At 35.9% G+C, this 12923-nt stretch overlaps 1 protein-coding gene across 1 annotated transcript; it reads left to right on the top strand.

Annotated features, from left to right (window-relative positions):
* Positions 1-2767: 2767 nt before the first annotated feature.
* LOC100267964 (putative UPF0481 protein At3g02645) lies at positions 2768-4426 on the top strand. The gene has a single exon (XM_002269556.3). The coding sequence runs from the start codon at positions 2768-2770 to the stop codon at positions 4424-4426; it is 1659 nt and encodes a 552-aa protein (XP_002269592.1).
* Positions 4427-12923: the final 8497 nt, after the last annotated feature.

Here is a 12923-nt window from a genome sequence, read left to right as displayed (position 1 = left end):
ATAAAAGCTCTTGAGCATAATAAAACTTGGGATCTTGCAATTTTACCTCCAAACAAAACTGCTATAGGTTGTAAGTGGGTATATCGAGTGAAATTTAAGGCGGATGAAGTGTAGAAAGGTACAAAGCCAGGCTTGTAGCCAAGGGCTACACTCAACAAGAGGGGCTTGATTTTTTTGACACATACTCTCCTGTTGCAAAGATGACAACAGTTAGAGTGCTTCTTGCTATTGCAGCAGCTAAACAATGGTATTTACATCAACTTGATGTAAATAATGCCTTCTTACATAGAGACTTAAATGAGGAGGTCTACATGCAATTGCCACCAGGTTTTTCAACACCAAATGACCCTCGGGTTTGTAAACTCAAAAAGAGTTTATATGGTTTGAGACAAGCTTCCAGGCAGTGGTACTCAAAGTTGTCTTCATCTTTACTCAAGTTTGGTTTCAGTCAAGCAAAGGCAGATTCAAGCCTTTTTATCAGACAAACATCAACTAGTTTCATTGCTCTATTAATCTATGTTGATGATGTTATAATAGCTTCAAATGATCTCAAGGAAATAGATGTTGTGAAGAAGTTTCTCCATGAATCTTTTACTATAAAAGATTTAGGTGAACTGAAATATTTTTTAGGCATTGAAGTAGCCAAATCAGCAAAAGGTATTGTGTTGTCTCAACGAAAGTATGCTCTGGATGTATTGAAAGATAGTGGTTTCTCTGGCTCTAAACCAGTTGGTTTTCCTATGGAATCAAGTTTAAAACTTACTGCCAATGATTCAAGTCCTTTATTGTCTGATCCTGCATCATATAGAAGACTCATTGGCAGACTTCTTTACTTAACAATCACTAGACCTGACTTGGCATATGCAGTACAAGCTCTCAGCCAGTTTATGTCTAATCCTCATTCAACACATTTACAAGCTACAGAAAGAGTTCTTCGATACATTAAGGCAACACCAGGTCAAGGTTTATTCCTAAAGGCTTCATCTGATCTACATTTAAAGGCATATTCTGATAGTGATTGGGGTGGCTGCATTGACACTAGGCGAAGTGTTACTGGTTTCACAGTTTTCATAGGAGACTCTCTCATATCTTGGAAATCAAAGAAGCAACCTACTGTAAGTAGGTCCTCGGCAGAAGCTGAATACAGAGCTTTAGCCACTACAACTTGTGAACTTCAATGGTTGGTTTATTTGTTGGCTGATTTGAATGTTAAGCATCCTCAACCAGCACTGCTGTATACTGACATCAAACCTGCTTCAGAAATAGCTTCCAACCCAGTACACCACGAACGAACAAAACATATACAGCTCAATTGCCATCTATTTAGAGAGAAATTGCAAGAGGGTTTGATCAAAATAATCCACATTCCTTCCAAGCATCAACTGGCGGATATATTGACCAAACCTCTCGGATGTCTCAATTTTCATCATCTTATCAGCAAGATGGAAATGATAAACATTCATTCTCATCTTGAGGGGGGGTGTTGGAATATCCAAAATCTGATAGATGAATTAGAGTTAAAATCACAAATAGCCAAACAGAATTCATCTAACTAATGTCAGTTAAATTAGTTATGCCAGTTGTCAATACTTAACAGCTTTATTGATCCATTTCAAGTGTATAAATAGACCTCACCTGTACATTTTTATTTCATCTGAATGTAAGGAGAATTTCAGCTTCAATACACGTTTGAGTGCTCCTCTGTTTTCTCCTCTGTTTTGCTTACAATTCTGCATATCTTCACAATAAGCATAGAGTTCTGGGCATTTTAATTTAGTGATTCGGTTGAAAGAAGCAGTGCAGATAACAGGTTACAGTCTGATTCTGGAACTATTTTCTGCAAATTTGAAGAGCAAGTAGAGAAATGCATACTTAGCTAGGAAGACCCACGGTGGCAATAGCAGCAACATCAGCACAAGCAATACATTCTCAGTTACACCACCTTCACGCATGGCTTACATTGGCCACCTTTCTATGCATCTTTTTAAAACCCACGTGCCTCATACCCTATTTCTTCATCTAAAACCTATTTAGTTATGCATCCATCCATTTGTCTATCATAAAGGAAAACCAAGCCCATGCCCATGTTGGAGTAGCTTATGACAAAAAATGGCTGTTGGAAAAAGGTGTGGTGGGTATGCTGTGAACATACCCAACTAAGCAATACTTTGTCGAAGGCAAGCTAGGCAACAAACATTTCTAATAATCCCCTCGCACAAGAGGTCAAATAAAAAAACAAAGTGATATCTTGAAAATTCATGTACCTAACTTGTACTCCACTCATATACTTTCCACGGCCCCTCAAAAAACTTCAATTTGGGGTTGCAGAATACATTTCTACGTCTCCTTTTTTCACATTCATACCACATGCTGCCTAACTGCCCTTCTGAACTAAGTACTTAAAGAGAAAAAAAATGTCCACTAATGAAAAAGAAATATATGGAAAAACGCAGGATTGATTAGTCCTATTATGTCTCTTTGAATCTCATCTAAGACCTAACGGACTGTCTTCCAAATTAATCTCAAGGTGAGAAAGAGCCACGGTCAATTGTGGAATGTTTATTAAAAAAAACAAAACATGTGGAAAACGCATTCTCATTAAAGTCCATCGATCCTATCCCCTACCAAAGAGAAAATCGCTTCATTTACGGCACGTCTCATAATATATATAATAAAGCCTCATTTTCCTAACTCCGTCATACCTAATACACTACATTGAATTGCCAACTCCACCAAAAGGAAAAAACTTCCTTCTCTTCAATCCACCATGACCTCCAACTCTAACCCACGCTTTGATGAGCTCAGGTGGGTGATTGAGATACGTAGGACTCTAGATGAAGAGCTTGAAGAAGATAGTGAAGTCCCCGTGAACATCTACAATGTGCCCAAAACCCTAATGGCTGCTAAGCCGGATTGCTACGTTCCTCAAGAAGTTGCTCTGGGGCCTTATCATCACTGGCAGCCGGAGCTCTATGAGATGGAGAGGTATAAGCTTGCAGCAGCGAAAAGAACTCAAAAGCATCTCCAAAGAGTGAAGTTTGAAAGCCTTGTTGATCAGTTGAACAAGCATGAGCCAAGGATTCGAGCTTGCTACCACAAGTTCTTGCAGTTCAATGGTGATACCTTAGCGTGGATGATGGCTATTGATGCCTCTTTCTTGCTTGAGTTCCTTCAAGTCTATTCCATCAAGGCGGGTTGGTTGCTGACCAGAGTTTCCTCCAGGATGTCACACCTAGTTGATTATGCCGGGACCAAATCAGCTCATAATGCGATTCTTAGAGACATGGTGATGGTTGAGAATCAAATTCCATTGTTTGTACTGAGGAAAGTGTTAGAATTTCAGTTCCCGACTTTAGATCAAGCTGATGATATGTTGCGTTCAATGTTAGCCGGGTTTGGTGAAGATCTTTGTCCGTTTCGGATGAAGGAGGACTTGACCCAGGTCCACGTTGAGGAGCAAGCCCACCTGCTGGACTTTCTGTACCATATCATCGTGCCAAGATCAAAAGAACCATCTGAAATAATTGAAGTAGAGAACGAAGATGAATCAAAGGAGGGCAAAGAAGGATCTTTTGGCGACTCCAGTTATGTGCAACAGCTATTTCAGATAATTTGGAATCTGCTCTCAACATCGAATCAAGGCCCAATAAGTCTTCTCAAGAGACTTTTATCTTCCGATCCAGTAAAAGTCATACTGAAATTGCCTTGGAAAATCATCTTCAATCTCCCCGGGTTTTCCATCTTGAAACGACCCGTCGAATATATCTTCTTTTCCCAAAAAAAAGAAGAAAGCAATCCCGAAAACGGGAACTCCAACTCCAACAGTAACATCATCAAACCTCCGCTGATAGAGGAAATTGCCATCCCTTCAGTGTCGAAGCTCTATAAATCCGGTGTCCGCTTCTTACCTGCTAATGGTAGCATCTCATCCATCACTTTCGATGCTAAGATGGCCACTCTTTACCTCCCTACTGTTAGTTTAGACGTAAACACAGAGGTCACTTTGAGAAACTTGGTTGCATATGAAGCATCAAATGCATCAGGGCCACTGGTTATGACTCGGTACACTGAACTAATGAATGGGATAATTGATACGGAGGAAGATGCCAAGATTCTGAGAGAAAGAGGTATTATTTTGAACCGATTGAAGAGTGATGAAGAGGTGGCCAACCTGTGGAATGGGATGAGCAAGTCCATAAGGTTGACAAAGGTGCCCTTCTTAGATAAGGTGATTGAAGATGTGAACAACTATCACACTGGCATATGGAAGGTTAAAGCCGGAAAGTTTATGAAGCGTTACGTGATTGGTTCATGGCAGCTCCTAACGTTTGTCGCCACCGTTTTGATCTTCTTGTTAATGACATTGCAAGCATTTTGCTCTGTTTATAATTGTCCTCGAATGTTTCGTGTCACCACCGATCTGTAATGTTTTGGTGGTTATTTTTTTTTAGCAAAACAACCATGATTTTAAATTTATTTTTTATATTCCCTATAAATTTTGAACAAAGGTATTTTAAATAGTTTTAGAGAATACTAAAACTAGTTGAAGTATTTTAATTTGTAATAAAGAAATTAGTATTCTACCTCGGTATTTTTTTTCTACTTTTCTATTTTTTATAAGCAAATATATGAGTCGGAGCTTGGTTACAAGTTTGTTACGATTATCAGAGCAATTCTATATATGATCCGCTCTCTCTTATTTTTTTCTTTTTTTCTTCCCCTTTTCATTTGATGGCTCGAGGAGATCACTGGAATGCCAACAGTAGACAGGTTATTGGTACCTCAAATACTTCACTAATGAAAGATTCTGGTAGCCCCTTTTATCTGCATAATGGTGATAATCCAAGTCTGGTCTTGGTCTCACACAATTTGACTGGATCTAACTACAACACTTGGAGTCATGTCATGCTCATGGTGCTCATTGTGAAGAATAAGGTTGGATTCATTAATGGAAGCATCGATCGTCTAGCCTCTAATCATCTTCTCCTTGATGTTTTTGAACCCGTTGCAATAGCATGATAATTTCCTGGATTCTCAATGTTGTCTCTAAGGAAATAGCAGATAGTCTCTTATACATTGAAAATGCTTTTGACATCTGGATCGATCTTTGTGATCATTTTCACCAAAGCAATGGTCCTCAAAATTTTCAAATAAAAAAGCAACTTACTGCTCTTAATCAAGGATCTCTTGATGTTAATGGGTCTTTCACTAGATTGAAAATTCTTTGGGATGAGCTCAAAGAATATCAACCTGTACCTATTTGTCAATGTGGTGGAATGAAGTTATGGACGGATTTTCAGCAACAAGAATAGTTATGCAACTTCTCATGGGACTTAATGAATCTTATGCTCAAACTCATGCTCAAATCTTAATGGTGACCTCTTTGCCTTCTCTATCGAAGGTGTTTTCTCTGATCATTTAGGAAGAATGTCAACACACTATTAATTTTATGGTCTTAACTGAAATCCACTATTTTCTAGTGACCTCAAAACGTTTGCAACAACATCTTCTATGAGTTCAGCTTCCAATTCTTCTACAACAACCTTGGCCAACAATTACAAAGCAAACCCAAGCGAGACAGACTTCTTTGTTCTCATTTTGGTATGCAGGGCCACACCATTGACAGGTGTTATAAGCTTCACGGATACCCACCTGGTTATAATCCAAAACCCAAGTCTACATTGACCAAAGCTCATGTGAATCAAGCACCTTCTACCATGAATGAAAGTTCAACTTCGTCTGAAACCTCTCTTAGTTAATTAACTCCCTCTCAATGTCAACAGCTCATTGCACTCTTAAGCTCACAGTTACAGGGCAATTCTCACGTTTCTTCTAAATCGTACTAGAGTAGACCCTCGATTTGCAGCCTCAGTGGTATTGTCTCTTCTTCCTCTTTTAGATCTTCTCATTCTTCTATTTCCTCCAAATCATGGGTTTTGGACACAGGAGCTACTCATCATGTATGTTATTTACTTTTCCATTCCAGCTACTAATTCATACATAAAATTGCCAAAATGGTCATTCAGTTCCTATTAAGTGCATAAGTTCAGTCCAACTGCTTGACAATTTGCTCATATCAGATGTGTTGTTTGTGCCTGATTTTCATTTCAATCTCATCTCCATTAATGCTCTTACTAAAAATCGTCAATTCTCAATCAATTTTCTCACTAACTCTTGTATTATTTAGGACCATACTCAAGGCATGGTGATTGGGATTGGTAGAAGATAAGCCAATCTCTACAATGTTTAATCCTTCAAGCTCTAGTTTTAAGTTTGCATATGTTTTAGAAAAGTGTAATAAGATTTCACTGTCATAGAATGATCTCTGGTATTTTCATTTAGGTCATCCCTCATAATTTAAACTTTAAATTTTAAGAAATGAATTGAATGTTCCCAATTTGTCTATTAATCCTGATCATTGCTTTATATGTCATTTAGTAAAACAACGAAGATTACCTTTCATTTCTTTAAATAATTTGTTTGCAACACCTTTTCAACATATTCACTATGACATTTAGGACCCCTTTCATATCACCACTGTTGAAGGCTACCAATATTTCTTAACAATAGTTTATGATTGTACTCGTTTTACATGGATTTATCTTTTGCATACAAAATCTGAAGTGATAACAGTCTTTCCCACCTTCTTTTCTTTAATTCAAAACCAAGTTGAGGTCAAAATAAAGTCCGTTCAATCTGACAAAGAGCCTGAATTTCTTTCTCTGGTTTTTTCTATAAAGAAGGCATCATGTCTTTTCATTCTTATGTGGATAAGCCACAACAAAACTTAGTAGTTAAACGAAAGTACCAACACATTTTGAATGTTGCCAGGGCTCTACACTGCCAATCACATTCCTTTAGGTAATTAGGGAGATTGTGTACTCATTGTTGTGTATCTAATCAATAGAACACCATCTTCACTTTTAGCGAACGAAACACCTTTTGAATTACTATGGAACAAGAATCCTTTCTTCAATCATCTTCAAACATTTGGTTGTTTGTGCTATGCCTCCACTCTGCCTTATTATCGCACAAAGTTTTCTCCTTGGTTTACATAAGCAATTTTCCTTAGATATCCTACTGGATTCAAAGGATATAAGTTGCTTGATTGGACAACTAACACCACATTCATTTCTAGAGATGTTGTTTTTTTATGAAAGCATATTTCCCTTTTAGGAAATGTGTCAAGATCCTTCTCTACCTGATTTTTTTTCTGATCGTGTTTTACCATTTTTCTCTTCCATTGAATCTAGTGTTTCTTCTACCGATGTGTCCTTTAATCTCTCTATAATTTCAATTCACCACCTGTCTTTACTTCTTGTTCTTCTCATGTCATAAAGCCCCCATCTTATCTTAAAGATTACCACTACTATTCCATTTCCAATGGTTCTCACTCCGCCTCTCATTCCTTGTCCAATGTCCTCAGTTATAAAAAACTAACTCCAAATCATTGAGCCTTTGTTCATGTCATTTCTTCTCATGTTGAACCAACAAGTTTCTCCCAAGCTACTACATTTCCAAAATGGTAATAGGTTATGTCAATTAAACTATAAGCTTTAAAGAGTAATGTCACATGGACCTTGACCACATTGCCACCTAATAAGCATCCAATTGGGTGCAAGTGGGTTGATCATATTAAATTCAAAATCAATGGTTCCATAGAACACTACACATCTAGTTTAGTGGCAAAAGGACAAGAAGACATTGACTACTTTGACACTTTCTCTCTAGTGGCCAAACTAGTTACAGTCAAAAAGTTACTTGCCTTAGCTTCCATCTATAGCTGGAGTTTGACCCAATTAGATGTCAATAATACTTTTTTGCATGCTGATCTTAATGACGAAGTGTACATGAACTTGCCACCTGGTTTCTGTTGTGAGAGAGAGCTCACTTTGCCTGTAAACACTATTTGTAAACTTCATAAATAATCTTTGTATGGAATTAAGCAGGCCTCAAGGCAATGGTTTTCAAATTTTTTGGTATGATTATTGATTACTACTCAAAAAGTGCTATTTTGTAGCTTGTAATTAATCCTTTTAAACACTTTTGAGTAGTAGTTATTGCCTTTTAACTCAATTAACATGTTAAGGACCCTTGCAATCATTTCTAATCAAATTGTGTAAGTTTTGGTGTTTTTGATAGCTTTTTTATCACCAAAGCAATCCAAGAATGAGGGAGAGCTGTATATAGTTCATGGCAAAGCTTTTGGAAGCTCAAATTCATGAAGAAACCAAGCTTTGGAGCTCCATATCCCTTTGCCAAAGTCGTTCAAAGTATGCAAGGAGAGAAGCAAGGAGAGAGGAAAAACAGAGTGAAGAAAACAGAGGACAGCAGCTGCAGTCTTCTTGCGCACTTTTGGAGCACTTTCCGAAGTCCATTTTCTACATGCTATATATCATTTCAAATCTCAGGAAGTCAAGAATCCAATGCTTCAAACCGTGTACGATTTGGAGCTGAAATGAGGAAGTTACAGCCTTTGGAAGATAACTACTCCAAGCTGAAGGAAGGATTCAGCAAAGTGTTGCGAAATCAGCCTTTTGTTGCGAGAATTTCGCAGCCTTTTTGCACAGTGCTTTGGATTTCCCTTGAAGTTTTACGCCGGGATGGAAGCCAAACACCACAAGATGAAAGCCAACTTCGCAGCGGTGCGAGTTCAGCTTGTTGATGCGAAAATATTTCGCAGCCCTCTTGAGTGTCTGCGAAATCTCGCAGACACCATTTTTCACCTACGAAATGTTCCTAGAGCTTCCCGATATTTTTGCACTGACTCTTTTAGATCTTTTCTTCAAATATTTATGTACAATTTCCATGTTCTCCTTGTATTCAACCACTCATGTAATTCCTTAGCTAGGAAGTATCCAAGGAAGGGTAAATTACCTTCCTATATAAACTCTCTTGCATCCACTGTAATAGGGAGATCATATATGTAATCCATCAATCAATATATAGAATATACAAAGTCTTGCTCTGTTTTTCCTTCTCTTTCATTTTTCATTTCTTTTTATTTCTAGCCAACCAAACTCTGAGGATTTTTCCTAAGAGGATGAGAGGCTAAGCTTTTTGTCTCTTGGAGTAAGGAAAGCCGGGTAAGTTTCCACATGCATAAATTGGAAGTTTTGTTGTTTTAGTTTTTAATGAAGAGAAAGTGTGACCCGTTAGTGATTTCTATATTTTTAGTTAACTTAAAACGCCTTTAAATCACCTGGGCCAACACTTGGTAAGGCAAGTGATCTCCAACCATAGAGATGCACTAGTTTACCCCTTGCGAGCCTCTGAGAGGTGACTTGAAGGTAGGATTTTCTAGAATAGCCAACACTTGGTAAGCTTTTGGACTCCAAGGAGACATCCATTAGTTATCTCTTGCGAACTTTTGACGGGTAATCCAAGGTTAAAGATCACTTTGAATGGCAAGTGCTAGGTGAGAGGTATGAGCCATTGCAAAGTGCATCAGTGAGAGGGATTTAGTGTTTGAACCCATTAATGGGAAGTATCTGTACAACACCGGTTGGAGAAGGAACTATATGTTAATTTTCTAATGCGAGGAAAAGAAACAAGTGACCGGAACTTCCTTTTTGTGTGAGGAATCTGAGCCTAGTAATCTGAAACTCCAAGAAACACTTTTCTTTGTAAGTAAAATCAGTTACTATTTTTGGTTAGTTTAAAACCAAACCTTTTTCTTTCAAACATCTTTATGTTTTCTTTTAAAGCTAACCTTGAAATGAAAAGACACCAATTCAGCTTTGAATTAATATCATTTGCAAAGTGAAAACCCATCCCAGTGAACGATCCTAGAGCCACTATGCTATAGTAGCTTTGTCTTTGCTACCCTAGTATATGGTGTAATAGGTTATAAATTTTGTTGATTAATCCCTCAATCAAGGAGCACCAGCTGCACACGAATCAATTATCACCAAGGGTTTCAAGCAATCAACTACTAACAACTCTCTTTTTGTGAAAAATAACGGTAATTCCTTCATGGCATTGCTTGTATATGTTGATGACATTATCTTAGCTAGCAACAATCAGAATGAGGTGGATGACTTAAAGAAGTTTCTTAATGAATGCTTCAAGCTCAAATATTTTCTAGGGTTAGAAGTTGCTAGATCTTCTAAAGGTATTTATCTTAGTGAAATACACTATGCTTTGCAGCTCTTATCAAATTCAAACTTACTTAGATGCAAACCAAGCAAAACACCAATGGATCCTAACACCAAGGGATTTGCAAATTCTGATTGGACCTCTAGTCCAGGCAATAGAAAATCTGTTGGTGGTTTTTGTATTTTCATTGGGGATTTTTTGGTTTTATGGAAATCAAAGAAATAACAAACGATATCAAGATCATCAGCTAAAGCAGAATATCAATCATTGGTAAATGTAACTTGTGAACTAGTGTGGCTTCTCACTTTGCTTAAAGATCTGCATATTGAACATACACAATTTGCCTTGCTATTCTGTGACAACTAAGAAACTTTACACATTGCAGTCAATCTTGTGTTCCATGGATGTACTAAACACATTGAAATTGACTGCCATTTAATGAGAGAAAATGTACAAACTGGTGTTATCAAAATGGTACATGTTTTCTCACAACACCAACTTGCAAACCTATTGACTATACGTCTCTATTCTACTCAATTCATTTATCTTCTTGGCAAGATGGGAATTCACAAGATTCATTCTCCATCTTAAGGGGGAGTATTAAAACTAGTTGGGGTATTTTTGTAATAAAAAATAGTATTAATTCTACCTTAGTATTTTTTTTTCCCTACTTTTCTATTTCTATGAGAAGTAGATATCTAAGTCAGAGCTTGTTACAAGTTTGTGACAACCCATTCTTCAAGCCACAAATATAAAAGACTGTATGTACTGTTCTTTTAATAAATAAAAAACAAAAAACAAAAAACAAAATGTTCTCCCAATTATCTTTTCTTTGATAGAGACATTTTTTCAAATAAAAATAGTTAATTTCATCAAAATAATAATTATAATGCACTTAATTTCAAATTGATGATATCTAATTTAATATGAAAAATGAAAAGTAAGAAGGAATTTAAGTTTCTTATTTTTGTAATGAATTAGTTATTTTAGAAAAGTAATTGTGATCTGTAAATTAAGTTAAATTTGTAGTTGACATGAAACTAAGCAAAGAAAAGACAATAATTTCAATAGTGATAAATTATATATTAATAATTATTTAGGTTAATCAAAGTTTGTTTTATTATTTCATTTATTTTCAAATTAATTTTAAAGTGAAATATATGTAATTGTTTTTGTTGAATAATCCATTTTTATTTTAAAGAACTACAATTTTGTTTTTGAAAAACCAAAAATCCAAAAGGGAACACTTAGGGGCTGAATGGTTGTTTTTAAAATTTAAAATATTTATATGTATTATCCTCAATTTTTATCCAAAAGTGAAAGGTACTAGTTAAGTGGTTTAGGAAGGATTGGTAGGCTTGAGTTAGGTAAAACCTTATATTTAGTTTTTATTATTCATAATGGACGTTTTCGATCGGTTATAGGTCCATAGTTTTTTTTTTATCTCTTTGGAGGTTTTCCACGTTAAAATTTGGTGTCATTGTCTATTTCTCTCAGTCTACTCTTTGACTTATCTTCAGTTTTTTATATTATTGGTTAATTGGGCATATATGTTGAATAGAAGAAAAATGAGTTGAAATTGGTGTGATTATCCATTAGGTATCTTGAATAATTTTTTTTGTTCATTTTAGTTAATGATATTTTGTAGTAATTGGAAATGAGTTAAGGAGATAATTGTTTTTATGAATTAATCTTGGGGAGTGTTGAAACATTTGCATGTGACTTGTATTTGAAATTTGTTAGGGAAGTGTTGTTGCATTCATACTTGCCTGTGAATTTTATTATTTGTTGAAAAGTTGGAAGAGAAGTTCATAGATATTGAGAAAGTTGGAAGTTTTTTTTTTTCTTTAAATTGTTCAACAACACTTATTCACCCCTCCCCTCTCTCTTTCTCCCCTAGATGTAGTCCATCATTGAGATTCATTTTTCACTACTAACCTAAATCCACTATACAAAATCAAATTACATAGATTTACTTGATTGTTTTACTTTAGAGACTTACTTTCAAGTACCTACATTTTGATTCACGTCCACAATGCAACAACCCTCGATTGCTCTAGTGGATCACTTCAACCTCATTGAAGGGATGAATGTCTTTAACCCAAGATTCAAATATCAAATCTTTGAATGAGAGATCGTGAATGATGTGACATGTTAGGCTTTCTCTCTAGGAGACCCTTTCTAAAGAATGAAAGGTCTCAATGTGATCTCTTCTAAATCTCTCCAATCTCTAACCCTCAAATGATTAATAGAGAGGTATTTATAGGCAAAAACCTGAAGAGTTTTGGTTTTGGAAGAGTTCTAAATCAAATTTGCTTGAAAAATCTTAATAGAATCAGCATAACCGCTCGAGCCAACTAACCTACCCCTTAAGCGCCTCGAGCTTGAGCAATCCTAAGTGTTTCAGGTCGCCTAAGCAGTCCCACCATTTTCAAAAAAATCAATTTAAAATCATTTTAAGTTCAAAACAAAATTGATTATCTTTATACCTCAACGGAGCTTAACTTGTCATAAGCCAAACCTTTTTAGATGTACCTGTGACTTCCTGGTTAGATGAACAACAAGTCTTGATCTTCAATGTAGAGTGAATCACTATCTAAAAAGACTTTTATGGACAAACATTAAAAAAAAAAAAATTAAAAATAACTAACATCAAAACAAGACTCAATATCCTAATAGTTTTATCTTTTGGTATTATTCATGTGATATATAACTTTTGGTATATTTTTAGGATCTCAAAGTGTAGTTTAACTAAGTGAATATTTTTAGGAATTATTCATGTGATATATAACTTTTGGTTATGCCATTTTAATAAAATCTCTCTC

Source organism: Vitis vinifera, chromosome 9, assembly GCF_030704535.1.
Source record: "Vitis vinifera cultivar Pinot Noir 40024 chromosome 9, ASM3070453v1".
In the NCBI taxonomy this organism is placed as follows: Eukaryota; Viridiplantae; Streptophyta; class Magnoliopsida; order Vitales; family Vitaceae; genus Vitis; species Vitis vinifera.
This window is presented reverse-complemented; position numbering and strand designations above follow the sequence as displayed.

Excerpts from the sequence above, each read along its gene's own strand:
- LOC100267964 (XM_002269556.3), top strand. The coding sequence starts at position 2,768 with ATGACCTCCAACTCTAACCCACGCTTTGATGAGCTCAGGTGGGTGATT.